The sequence below is a fragment of the Podarcis tiliguerta genome, assembly GCF_965153285.1.
Source record: "Podarcis tiliguerta genome assembly, chromosome: 3".
NCBI lineage: Eukaryota > Metazoa > Chordata > Lepidosauria > Squamata > Lacertidae > Podarcis > Podarcis tiliguerta.
The window spans coordinates 78,822,200-78,836,637 of record NC_139536.1 but is presented as its reverse complement, the minus strand read 5'-3'; the positions used below and the strand labels follow the sequence as shown (position 1 = coordinate 78,836,637).

The 14,438-nt window shown below is 39.2% G+C and overlaps 1 protein-coding gene across 2 annotated transcripts in view; it reads right to left on the bottom strand.

Annotated features, from left to right (window-relative positions):
• Positions 1-14,438, bottom strand: part of SNAP91 (synaptosome associated protein 91) — a 63,745-nt gene that overhangs the window by 40,671 nt on the left and 8,636 nt on the right. For both annotated transcript variants that reach the window (XR_014508884.1, XM_083431162.1), the window contains exons 3-5: positions 4,756-4,898; positions 3,889-3,964; positions 1,444-1,546 (exon numbers count right to left, since the gene is read on the bottom strand). Coding sequence is in view for 1 of the 2 variants with exons in the window: in XM_083431162.1 (XP_083287288.1) it covers positions 1,444-1,546; positions 3,889-3,964; positions 4,756-4,898 (322 nt within the window). In the remaining variant the exon portion in view is untranslated. The remainder of the gene's footprint in view (positions 1-1,443; positions 1,547-3,888; positions 3,965-4,755; positions 4,899-14,438) is intronic.

Sequence of the window (14,438 nt, the reverse complement as noted above, 5' to 3'; positions counted from 1 at the left end):
CCATGGTGTTGTTGTTTTTTTTAAAAAAAATTGCTTATATTTTCTCTCTATTGCTTTAAACATTTATTTGAAGATACATTCTTTATGTGCCATAAAAGGATTCTGCACTTCCAGATATAATGGGGAAGGGAAAAGCAAAGTGCCTGTAGGGTTCACACAAATTATGTGAGCCCTGTAAGGTTGCCCCATAATGAATTCTGGAATATTTTAAGCCATATAGTATTGGTCCCTTTTCTACTTTCAACAGGCATCACATTCTGATTAACTCCTTGAATTAGCTTTCGGGACTCAGGCTAGAGCAAGGGGATCATTACAGGATAATAAGGATAATACAGGATAATAATAAAAACACACTGCCTGGTAGCTTTGCAACAACCAATACAAACTTGGACTAAGGGCCACATGTAACATGTATGGCTGCTGCTGAAAGGAGCAAACTCACATTGCTACCTCCTCTCTACAGTATTAATATACCAGCAGGACACATAATGAGACTAGAGATGAGACAAGGTCACTAAAGGCATAGAAGCAGGGAAACATTTCCCAGTGTAGACAATTTGGGCCATATTCAGTGATGTGCCTCCATTGGTGCAACAGACTTCTATGCATGTAACAGAGCTTCCTCTTCCTCTCCTATTCCCTACAGCCTCATGCATGCCTTCAAAATTAGCTTTGGACGACACCCTAGAGCAGATTTCGAGAGCAGCAAAGGAAACAAATGCTCCATTGTGCTAGCAGAGCTACATGTATAGAGCACTAGATACAAACCTTCCTTTTTAGCCCAGTTTATTCTACAAGGTTAAAATACAGAATGTTCCATATAAAGGAAGCCCCCAACTATACTAGGACAACCACAAAATTTCTTCTCATGTTCAATTGCATTTGGAAATCAAATAAACCCACAACAGTATTCATTTATGCAGCAGCTTTCCCATTTTCAAATACTTTTACCAGTAATATGTGTATGGTTTATAAATAGATACGAAACAGATTGTGATCCAGCAGAGGCATCCACTTATGTTAAGATAATGGGAAGTGATCTTCTTACATTCCTCCTTTCCCCTTGACTAATTCTGGAGATTCCTCCAACCCTCCAGGAAATATTTTCTGGGGGCTGAAGTGGGAAGGAGGAACTAGAGAAAATCGGTTCCTCTTTTCTTAAGCCAGTGGATATCCCTGCAATATATAAAGCAACCACAGAAGCACTAGATTTCACCTGCTGATCAGAAGTAGAAATAGTCTCTCCCTCTCCGCCCCAGATCCTACAGCAGGTTTGCAAAAACTAAAAAAAACCTACTTGCATACCAGAACACTCACTATATACATTCTAGTGCTATAATTTCATTATTAAATCACTTTCGGCAATAGTAGCAGTTAAAGCAACATATATTGCAACCAACAATACTTGTAGGAACCACCAGTATTTATATTAGATAAGCTTACCCTTTCTTCACTCTTGCAAAATCAAATGCCATTTGCCGGTAGGAAAATGCTTTTTCATTCAAGTATCTACTGTAGCGCCTGATAAACGTGGACATGTCATATCCTAGCAAGGAAGAAAAAATGTCATAATTTTTTGATTTTTTTTTAAAATCCTTTTAATCTTTTACTAATGGATTGAGAGAGGTTGCAAATGCTATATCTTTAACTCAATGATTTATTTTATTAAATGATGACACCCTGATGGATTTCAGTGACATTCTGCAAAATAATTCATCTCACTTAAGCCTACGTAAGAGAATCCCTATATGTACCTGCCTAGCTATATATGTAGGTGCCAAGAGTTACATGACAAGCAAAGTACAGTAAGCCTGCAATTTACACACATTTAACTTCTGCGCATTCAGCTTTACTTGTGTGGCAAAAAATATATTAAAAAATTAAGAAGGGGGCAGAGTTCTGGGAACAATGATTTTGGCAATCCCACCTGCCATTGATCTCAATGAGCTTTGACTATCAACGATTTTTGCTTTAGGCATGATCCCTGGAACGTAACCCCCATGCAAGTTGTGGGCTTACTGTAATCTACACTGATATATGTGTTTTCTTCTTTTGGGTGACTGGAAACAACTGAAAAATGGTGTTCAAACTGACCTTTGGATAAATATAATCTGATATATTGATAAGCCATGGTGGCCAACAGCATACCTTGCTTATTCATTAATTTTACTGCTCCACTCATCTTGCCATCTTCCAATACCATGTTACCCTGTTCTGCTATCATTTTGAAGCTACAGGTAGTTTTGATAAACAGATTGCAATGCGCTTTAAAATAAGCTCTTCATAACAAATATTCACAGGCACCCTGGTCTAGAAAACAGTTAAGATGCAAATACATTGAGCCTATTGGATCCCAAATGCAACCAAATCAAATAACAGAATTTAAGAGGCTGTGCTGGAAAAATCCGAAGTAAAAAATGTTCTATCCAGATCTACTTTGCAGTTTGATAGTATAAAGAAAGATCTTTCTGCTTTAATGTGTTCTACAAACTGATCTAGAAAAGGGGCAAACTAAACATGCTGAGGCATTTGGAGACTAAGCTCCAAGCAAGGCTGAACATATATTGGGGCCAAAATACCTCTTTAAACTTTATACTTCAATCTGAATCCCCCCCTGCTACATGGAAAGCTGGTACCTCCATAACATCTAGACATTTCAAGAATGTTTTAGCCTTGAATTTCATTAATATTCTCCATCTATATTTCACATATAAAAGATGGGCATGCCCAGTGTCTAATTAGTCTTGTTCGACAGCTCCCAGAATTGTTATTCTTAGGACTTAAGGATTTACTGAAGAATCATTCCAGTAAAAATCATGACTGTCCTTTTGTATCAAGCACCCTAGGCTCCCCAAAAATGGTAAAACAAAACCTCTACCACTCTCATGTGATCGCTGCCATTATCATATAGCACATCTGAAAGCTTCCATTATGTGCAAGCAGAAGTCATTAGTGGAAAGCAGATTTGGCTGCTATTTATTCTTTATATACTGTAGCACCATCAGTGTACATGCTGCCTTACAGATGCGGCATAGACACGTCCCTGTCCTCACAAACTGCAACAGACATGGGGAGACACAACAAAAAGATATGGACAGACAAAGAAAAGGATGCAGGCAAATCAAATTGCACAACTTGGCTGCATTTGTACCCTATCCCCCAAAAGTATTAAAATTCATATACTACCACAAGCTTAAATAAAAGGATTAAGAGAAAAGCAATAGTTTAAGTTTCATGTTTACCCAGAATTCCACTGTAAAGCCATCAAGACAATAACTTGCCAAATTTGAGCTTTGGGTGTGAAAAGCTGTAAGTCTCGGTTCTTCTTGTGGTAGAGAAGCCAAGAGGGGGGGGGGATGAAGGGGGTGGAGAGATGTTGCTTTGATAATGTAACCTTCCTATTCTGGATGAGAACTTCATCCTGCACGGAGGACAGATAGCAACCACCAGTGGCTACTCCTTCTGCTGTTCTGAGATTTTAATTTTTGCCTACATACAGTACAACTGTGTGCTCTTAGGAATGGATTTTTTGGCTTAAGATGATGCAAGGAATCAGAAAGAAGTTATTATAAAGCAGCAGATAATATTAGGAGCTTAGTGCTTAAGTGTATGGTTCCAGGCTTTCAAGTACGCAATCCCCATACAAGGTTTCTTGCGACACCTTTGGGGAAAGAACAGAGCACTGAAATTACACGAGCTTAAATAAGTCCTTCCATCGTAACATGTTCTCTTCATTTTCTTTCCTTTCTGCTATATTAAAAACAGTTCCTATAAAGAAAACAAGGCACTTGTCCTCTGCCAATATATTTCACAGGGGGGGAAGGGACGCATTTCTGCCTAAATGATTGCACATATACCAGGCAAACATTATCAGCAAAGGGTTCTTACCATGTGATCCACTTTTGTCCAAAAAATTGCTGAGATTGAATAGTGTGTTTCTAGATGCCAAATACTGAATAAACCTCTAGGAGGAAGGGAGGAAAGTATAATATTAGTTGTATATGTCCTTCGACATTATCCTCTCACTATTTCATGACAAACCCACAAGCATGTTTCCTTCTAGGTGAAAACCCATGACAATCATATTATAATAAATGCCATGCCTTACACATCTCTTGCCAATTTGAATAATTCTGCCTGGAGTGGATACAGATGGCCCAGTGCACAAAACTAAAGTCTGCACTGCTTTCTTCCACACTAAAAAGACTTAATCAGACCATCCAGGGTTTTTGTGTGTGCTTAACAATGCAGATGTAAGAACATATTCTAAAATGTCACTACTCATATAAATAAGATTCCAATATGCATATGGTCAAGTGTGCAATTTAACCCTAACCCAGCAAGGCATCACATTTTTCACATGGCCAGAACAGTGCAAATATTTTGGCTGGTGTTATGGAAACCCCTGAACCTAGAACTAAAATGGGTCTTTCTGGGCAAAATTGGTACAGGCATGAGTATTGCCATTTTCTTTATAAGTATCTGTCTCAGCATTTATTCCTATAATATTCTTACTGTAGTGAATTTTGGAATAAAGCTTTTAATCCCAACAACTGAGTCAAGAGTCCAAGATCCAAGTGGGAGCTAGGATGTTACCAGAAACTCTGCTTCTCTGGCACTATGCAGGACTCCTTTAGAAGGACAGGGAAGCCCCTTTGAGTGGGAGCTCATGCAACTATTTGATTTGGCCTCCTTGGAAGTCCTCTCCCAAAAGCTTGAGTGAAGGATAGCTTTAAGAAAATTTTGTGCACTTACCTCATTGCCATGAACCATTAGATGATGCGTTGCAACTAAGGCTTTGAACACAACCACCCAACTACTGTTTGTTGCTCTCTCAAAGAGTGTATCAGCCATTTGAGGAATATTGACATTTGTCTCATTTGTGGCTTGGATAAGATCTATTTTGGGAAAGGGAGAATGATAACTGTAAATACAGAAACTTTCAGTTTTTTTATTGTTAAAGACCGTGCCATTGCAGTTTAGTGATGTAACAGTCACTCAATTTCACTACTATACTTGGACTTTATTTAGAGCAACCTCCTAAATAATTGTTTGCCTTTCACACATGATTGTCACAAGGGGATATGCAAACATACCATAAAACAGCTAAAAATATTTTCTAAAACAGTAGATGGGTTTAAAAACAAATACAAAATGAAATGTAAGGCAAAGCCCTTTTAATCCAGCTAGGAAAGCTTGTCAAAACAAAAATATATTTATTACCCAAGATCAATCACTACAGAAACAATTAAGATAGGAAACCAACTTTCCTCTGGACTGCCTACTACTACTAGCCAGAGACTATAAATGGGAGTGGTTCTTTACAAGCATGATCTGTGCTTGAAAGAGGAATAACCCTGTCCACAATTTAAATCATGTTGAAGTATAATAACTGAAGCTTAAAAGACGCAAATTGCCTTCTAGGCACTTCAAATGGCTCCCTCCTTTTCCTTCTATTTGCTGTGGATCTTTCCTTTTATTTGCCATTTCAGGGTTCTGAAATCTGTGTTTGCCAGAGATGTGTTCCTTAACCATTCCCGCTAGTATCCCTTCCACCAGTCACTTCCACTCACTTGTCCAGCAAGCCTCTCCTCATTCCTAATTTGTGAGAAGGACAAGATCCAATATCCCTTCCTTTGCCATTGCCTCAATTGACCTGCTTTTGAAAGAGGAGTCTCAGCTGTCTTACCTGTGGTATGAAGTCAGTGGACATAAAGCACAATAATTTACAGTTATCCCCCCCCCCTTCACTTTCAACTAACTTCCCTCCTTGCACTACATTACTATGAAGGTGAATAAGATGGGAATTCATCCCAGAATTAAGCATTTATATTTCTAGCTCCGCAAGTTTGGGAAAGAAGAGGGAAAAAGTGACATGATTTTGAAGCTAGACTAAAATTAAAATGAAGTCAAAATCCTTCCATTTGATACATTTCAGGCAGCTTTACCCATGCACTGGGCACTGTATCATTTGCCAAATTTAGCATCCAATGCATAAATAGTTTCACTCTTATTAGCCAAATAAACCAATGGGCACAAAGCCAGTCTATCCATCACGGTCCAATTGCTATTTGCTGCAGCTATACCTGCAGAATATACCCCAGAAAACACAACGATTGTATTATCATCATCATTTATTAGTCACTTTTCTTTACAAAACATAACCTAAGGCGAGCCAGACCAACTCCTCCAACATACTGATCTAGAAATGCCACACAGAAATGCCAAGGGAAAGGATTGCCCCCATGACAGTCTCTCCAAGTTATTAAGGGCAGTGAAATTTGTTCTGCTAATGTTGCAAGAGTCCCTATCCCTACCTTGACCAAAGAGATTCATGTTTTGACTCAGGAAACTAACAACGTAATAGCCAAGAGGCACTGGCAGATGCACAGGAACTGCAGCTCAGATAGAGATACACCATGGTTCTGTCCTCACAACACATTGCTTGTCTAGCTTTTCATTGACAGATCCCAAAACAGGATTCAGTCATTAATTAAACTTCCAGAGAAGGTTGCTGAGCTACTTTTGAGCAATCTTGCATTCAAAATCTTGCATGCCCAGTTTGAGAAATGCTGCAGCAATTATTTATTTAAGTCTCAATTTCTGGGACTAACATGACATCTTTTTTTTCAGCTACAGAAGTAGGCATAGATATGTAAGCAAGACAATGGAGAGGGGGCAGGCTGAAAGGATGTTGGTGAAAGGAATTCAGCTCCATATTTGAACAAGGCACATGAATGTAAATTGTCACTGTACTCTTCATTTATACTTCTTCCCTAGCAGAGCAAACGAGAAGCAGCATGGGAATTTTCAAGCCTCTAGCAGCAGCCAGCACATCAAATGCTGAAGCATAGCTTTGTGTCACCTCAGCTGACCTCGACAAAGTGCCACTCACTAGTCTGTTTCTTTCTTATGCTTTTTCTGTATTTTGCTTTGTGGTGGTAAGCTTGAGTGTACTTCTCCATTTCTACCAGTGCTCAGAGATTAGGGGTCACAGTCCTTGTCGCTGTTGTTGTTTCTAGTCTAACCTACTTTGCATCCCTCTGGCTTAGTGACGGAAGTTTCTTCTCAGGCACACCTACTCCCAAAAAAGCTTAACTTGTTTTCAGCCTCCCAGAGGCAGACATACACAAATTAAGACACAAATTAGAATTTCTTTAATTTGGCACTAGTCCAAAACAGAAATACTCAAAGCAACTTACAACAACCCAATGAAAACAAAACAATAATATTGCTCAAGGAATACAAACAAGTTCACAACTGTGACCCTTCAAATGTAAGGGTGCAAAGATGTAGCAATATACCGTAATGGAAGCATTACAGACATCCCTCTAATTCAGATTGGATTGGCTAGTACCTTCTTTATGGTCATTCTGGGACCTTTTCCTTCTCCCATGCCAAAGGGGGGGGGGATAAATGATCTTACCGTTTTGAACCACTATTTGTGCTAGTTATTTTTTAATCACCTTGGTTTAGTCATCTCTCTAATTTTTAAGCTGGCAGTTTATTTTCTGATATTTCTGTTTTATTATTTATTTTAATTGTATTTTATCATTTCATTTGTGTGTGATGCCCAAAGCAAATGTTATTTGGCAACCCTTATATAAATATACTAAATTTTAAATTTAAGTAGATGAGCCAACAGGGGTGTGATTGTTCACTAGGCTACTTGTAAAAGAAAAGGAAGTTGCCACACAGCAGATTTAAATGATATAGAAGTATACTGATATCCTAATCGCAAGAACTAGGTGAGTAACATGTTATTGTGAAATAGGAATTAAAACAAACAACTAAATATGCACCTTCATTACCATAATTTTATTCTAGTGACACTTGCTAACATCTGGAGCTAAAGGAAGGTGCCTCACATCTTTTCCTCCATACCAATACAGTGGTACCTCAGGTTACAAACACCTCGGGTTACAAACACTTCGGGTTACAGACTCTGTTAATCCGGAAGTAGTACCTCGGGTTACAAACTTTGCCCCAGGATGAGAACAGAAATTGTGCGCTGGCGGCACAGCAGCAGCGGGAGGCCCCATTAGCTAAAGTGGTACCTCAGGTTAAGAACAGTTTCAGGTTAAGAACGGACCTCTGGAACGAATTAAGTTCATAACCAGAGTTCTCTTAATTACACAGTCTCAAATGGCAATTTTAGGTCTTTAAAAAAGGACATTCTGTTTCACTGCAGTTTCTTGGCTAACAGTGATGAAATATTGTGCAATCTGCTCTAAATGTGATCTCGTTACCATCATTACCAAGGGTCTGCTGCATAATTAGTAGGGAAGATTTAGGAAAGTAAGGACTCTAATTGTTGCACTCATAGCTTAAAAACAGCTCCTGCAGTCATTAGAGGCACGCTGTCTTATTAAGTCAGCCACAGGAGCTGTCCACTGTATTAAGTTCTGAATTTTAAGAACAACTAGCTCACCAGCTATCCGAAGACAATTCTCACACAGGGCTTATGTCAACAAATGTCTGGTCCATTCTCACCATCTAATTCTATGTGAACGTCTTTAAAGCCAGAAGAAAACAGCAGAACTTCAGCTGCTATAGGAGTAGCTATGAAAGAACAGCAATAGTGAAAGTGTGGCAGGCATACATGTACGGAAGGATGTGAGAAGAGGGGCCACAAAGGTCAGACCCCTAATTGCAGGAACATAAATGCCGTTTGCTATTCACAAACACCAGAATGCTACTTTAAACACTTGTATTGAACACCTCAGGGAATTTAAGATAAAACACAATTTAAGTGGACATTCAGTGATTATTCTTGTAAAGGAAAATTATACCTGCCTTTTGAAGGAATAATATTCTGGTTTTCCTGCCTAATTTGCTTTAGATATTTATGCTGCTTAAATATTCATTTAAACACTGTAAACTTAAACAGGTAAATTTATGGAAACAGTGTCACACATTTACTCTAATATATTTTTGACAAACAGTGCTTCTATTTTTAGTGTTGCCATTTGTTTCCATTCTATTTTTGTTTAGGCTAGTTAGTAGCACATCGCCTATGTAGATCTAAGTAGGTAAACTATCAGACCTAGAGTGAAATGTTATTTTCACCTGAAAATTTGTGCACCCTTTAATAAGCACTGTAAAACACTTGAAGCAAAAACCAGGGGCTATACTGATGAGTTATGCTTGAAGAAATGCAAAATGCCTCAAGGTCCAAAACAGTTAAATCACCTGCAGCTAGCTACTGATTGGCTGTCAGGTCTCTGAACAGAGTCATGTCTTGCTAATATTTCACTTATAGTTTTCAAAGTAATAACTGTGCCCCATTTTCTACAAGTCCATAAGGTCTATGTAAAATACTCTTCTGCCAGTAGAAGAAGAGTCTACCTTTTTTAGAGTGAGAATTGGTGTGCTGGTTAAACTAATGCACCATGAGCCACATAGGTTTCAGTTTAAATATCACCGAGTTATCAAAAGCAGTTTATACATTACGCAGAATCAAGTGGCAAAACTTCTTTATGACTGTCCCAACTTCAGACTGCAAGTTGGGAGGGACAGAAGAGATTCTCTACTACCTGCTAATGCCATGGAAAAAACTCCCTCATGCAGAAAGGGATTCAGCACAGCTTTCTTGCTGAAATACTAATTATCTGACATACAGAGAGTTTCTTTCCATAAGGTAAGTATGCTAACATGCAACCTCAGCCCTATTGAAAAAGTACAATCCAGGAAAAGCTTAAACACTTGGTTCTGCTCCTTATACAAACTGACCCTCATTAGCCAACCTTTGTCACAGAAAATCTCTTCTGTCTGCAGTATGTAGATGACAATACCAGCCTAACTTGCAAAGTTCTTTTGCATAAAAGCACTTGTGGTTTTTACTTCACATTTTCAAAAGTAGCAGCATTATTTGGTTGGAGCAGTCATTTGACAAAAGCAAGAACATTAAGTAGTGCGCTTTAGGACTAAATTTGATGGAGACGGGGTTTCTTCTTTTCAATATGTAAAGTAGACCAGGAAGCCTACACAGTAGATTAGCTATTATGACAATTATTTAACATATTATGACACCAGCAACTACCTGGCAGCCCATTTATTCTCTCTAAAATTATACTGGCAGTATTCCAACATTTTATACTGTAAGTAACAGCAAAGGCCTTACAATGATCAAGACCTCTACTCCCCGGGCAGCCTAGTTTCTGCAGACCCCTTGTGGCCATCCCCGGCAGGAAAGATTTGTAAGAGATGGTGAAAAGGTGACATACACAATATACATCTTTAATGATTTGTATGAAGCACCTTTTTCAAAGAGCATCAGGACTGTGATGCTTGCAAACAAGATCTAAAGTCAGAGAGCTCATAAGGACTCATTCAAGGAGCAGCAGTCTATCATCAGGTCTTCATGCTGGACACTTATCATTCTGTCCTGTCCCTAGGTCCTGCCACTGAAGCCAGAAGATGGTGGTAGTGGTGGGACATGGTTTGAACTTCAAGAATGCAAAAAGTAGTACAACACGTTGCACTGCACCAGTTGTTCTCTCAGCCTTGCCTCACTTTGAGCCTGACTTAACAGTTCAGATACATATCCGAACCACACTTGTGGTCAAGAGTTCAGCTATATGCAAGAACAGAGCACAGCATGCACTGCTCTCATTGCCAATGCATGGGCTAGACTCACTAACAAGTTCATATTTTCTGAACCTCCTTTTGATAACCTGTTTTTAACTGGCCTTTTAATAACTGTGAATGTTGCTGCCAGTTTTTATTGTTTTCAGATAGGATTTGTTTTTGTTTTTGTAATAGTGTGAGGCACCTTGGTGAGCTATGCTTGCCCAAACTAATGTTCCAGATAAAATAATGAGGCAAGTGGCTAACTGCAAAAATCTGACTTAGTTGGTGTTGCTAATGATGCTGCTACTAATGATGCTACTCCACCTATTCTAGGTCTCCATGAAATAAAAATTAATCCACTTGATGATTGAATTACATATTATAAACACCCTAGAAGAGTTCAGAAATACAAGTTGTTGCTATCTATAGACAACCAAAGAACAGGAGAAGAGAAGTATTAAGCACTAGAAGCATACAGTTCCCCCTGCTTGTTGGAGGAAATTGGAAGATTACACTACTGCAGTGTAAGCACTATTTAAGACAATCTAGGCTTTTGTATGCCTGGACACAGAACAATGACTTCGGAATCAAAGTTTACTTAATCCCAAGGTCAACCAAATTAAAGTCTTATCAACAGATATGTCCTTCCAAATCTACAGAGTCTAAGCCATTTAGGGCTCCAGAGGCCACAACTAACACCATGCATTGCACCTAGAAGTGCAGGAGTTCAGCAATGAAGGCTTCAAACCATATGTACCAACTCACATGTAAACACTTTCCCAATGTAGAACTTATTACCACAGTGTACTCTTAACATTGCCAGGTTACATGATCACTGCCTGATCTAAGACAAGATCCTTAGAGACCAACTAAGTTTGTTATTGGTATGAGCTTTTGTGTGCATGCACACTTCTTCAGTTACACTGAAACAGAAGTCACCAGACCCTTATATATAGTGAGAGGGTGGGGAGAGGTATTACTCAGAAGGGTGGTGGGACTGGACAAACAGGCCAAACCCTACACCAAAGGATAAATGGACATAAATCTGACATCAGGAATCACAAGACCAAACCAGTAGGAGAACACATCAGTCTTCCAGGACATTCTATACAAGATGTCAAAGTAGCTGTCATATTACAAAAGAATTTCAGAAATAGACTGGAAAGAGAAGCTGCTCAACTGCAACTTATTACCAAACTTAAAACCATGGAGAGAACTGGTCTGAATAGAGACATTGGATTCTTATCTCATTATACTTGATTTAGCCATCTCACCCCTTGCTTTTTCTTGCAAGACCAATAGCAGTCTTTAACAGTCATCAACAGGTTTACCACACCTAAGCCAATCACCCATTCCCACCACCCTTCTGAGTAATACCCCTCCCCACACTCTCACTATAAGGGTATGGTGACTTCTGTTTCAGTGTATCTGAAGAAGTGTGTGTGCACACGGAAGCTCATACCAATAACAAACCTAGTTGCTGTCTAAGGTGCTACTGGAAGGAATTTTTTTATTTTGTTCCTTAAAGAATGCACTTGAGTTCTTCATACAAAACAGACAAGGGCCTTCTCTTAGTCTTGAAAGTTTTTCAAGAAAACAGATGTTTAAAGATTGTACCAAGTTGAGATGTCACCCATTTCTGCCACTACTTTCCTAAAATCGGGGAAATGCACCTGGACCAGCTGCTCCATGCATGCTTCCACAGTTGTACACAGAAAGAAAGAACTTTCAAGTATTATTAGCAGGTGTACACTCACAGTTATCCATTAAAATATAACCATTGAGATTATGGCCTCTAAAGCAACTCTTCAAATGCTAAAAATGACAACTTGATTACTGGCACTTTAGTTGTTAAAAAAAAAAAGCTTCCCAGAAATTTTCTACTTAGGTTTTCTTCCTAGATGCCATACCTCATATTTATGAGGGACAGCCAAGTTTCCATTACAGCCTAAAGTGTCATGACTGAAACATGCCTTGAACCCCAAACACAAGGTACTTATATTGTCAAATTATCACTTTCAGTGGCACTCTCTTTCAATAATTCATGCAAGGAAGCTGCCCCTTCCATGCTAAACCAACATGAGAGCTACAAAAAGGAAGTATTGCTTAGTGCGTGCTATTATTTAGTGCCTAATGCCTACATCAGTCAGGCTCCCTCGTCAGTAACCACTTGTTTAGCAAAGCTTCTCCTAAACCTCCTTATGCTGACCTTTCCTGCCAACTGCATTATTTCATGTATCAATCCTAGGCCCTGCTTTTGGCTGGCAACCCGGATACTCCCTCTTCAGTTAGGATGGCTTCTCACACTACATTAAATACACTTGGCCCCAAGTGTACTTATTACTTTTAAGCCAATTTTTGGTCCCTTCTAGAAATCCATCATCTATGCACTGCAGCCACCCGCAGTGGAACCAATGTGAAAGGTAGTCTTGTGGGACGAAAATGTGAAACACCATAATTAAAGATGGAAGGAGCACAGAACTACCAAACGAGATCAAGTGTTTTACAGGTGCCTCTGGATGAACACCGTGCTCCTGCATGCCACAGAACACATAGGACCCCTTGCTTTGCAGGATCCTTATCTATGGAGGGCTACTTGCCTGATTTCAGAGAATGGCAGGTTATACCATTGCCATGCTTTATAGGGATGAATATTAACCATATATTCATGTGGAAGGAATTAATCACTGAGCTAGCTCCTGCTGGCAATGCCCATTCCATCTACTGAAGCGGTAGATGATATGGGCATCTCTATCCCCAACTTGCACACCAGAACTGTATCCTAGACTGCAGCTTGTTTACTTTCTTTCCAACTGAATTAAATTGCTGTACGTATTTCAGTTTAAGAGCCTTGTGTATGCATTTCATCCTTGCACTACCCCTTCCCAGTGTGCCACTGTTAACCAAAGTTTCCAGTTATGTATGAATTGGGAAACTATGGTTCCCAAGACCGAAACTATATCCTGATATCCTGAATTGTTCTGGTTTTCCAATTCAGACCCAACAGGAAACTAAGGCCATGCATCTCACTGTTGCTGAGATGTACTCCAAAACAGGCCAACAAGTGCTTTCTAGAACTGCACAGCCCAAGCCTTGAGTCTACTTCTTGGTCACTCTTTCCTGTGACAAAGAATGAACCCAAGAACTGGGTTTCATGTATGGGACAAATGATACCTCCTCAAATAATGGTTTGTACCTCTCGCCTCTAAAATTCTAACCTATATCAAATTAAACCTCTAAGGACCATCAATTAAATTACCTTTTGCAAATTTACTCAATTTGTATAATTTATGGAGAATTGCAAAATTCAGATTGGCTGTAAACAAAATTTAAAACTTCTTCCCAGGACTACCAGAAAGTTCTTCATAGATGGTGAATTTCAGTTACAATCCTAAGCACACTACCTAGGGAACAAGTCCTATGGAGAGCAGTGGAACTTACTTCAGGGTAAACATGCTTAGGATTGCAATTAGCTTCACAATCCGCTTAGAACATTAAAGTCCAGACCCGAGTCTAGCAAGCTTGTTACTGTGCACATGTGGAGGTTTTTTTCCACTATAATCTTTTTAAAGCATCTCTCATACTGCTTCTAAAGATTTTATGAATTAGAAGTTTGTGTGAAAACAGTGTTGAGAAGCTGCATGCACACACACATATATGTTTTTCATTTGTATCTGGATGCAGACCAACGAATGCATTCTAGAATTTGGGGGGCACTCCCAGACCATGTCATTTCTGAAATTACATGCACTACTGAAATCATGTTGACTAAACTGCTCCTTAATGTTTAAAATGCTCCTCAAACTGCAATTAACCTCCAACTTCCTCCTCCTCATCTTTCCTTCTTGCAGACAGTATACAGAGAA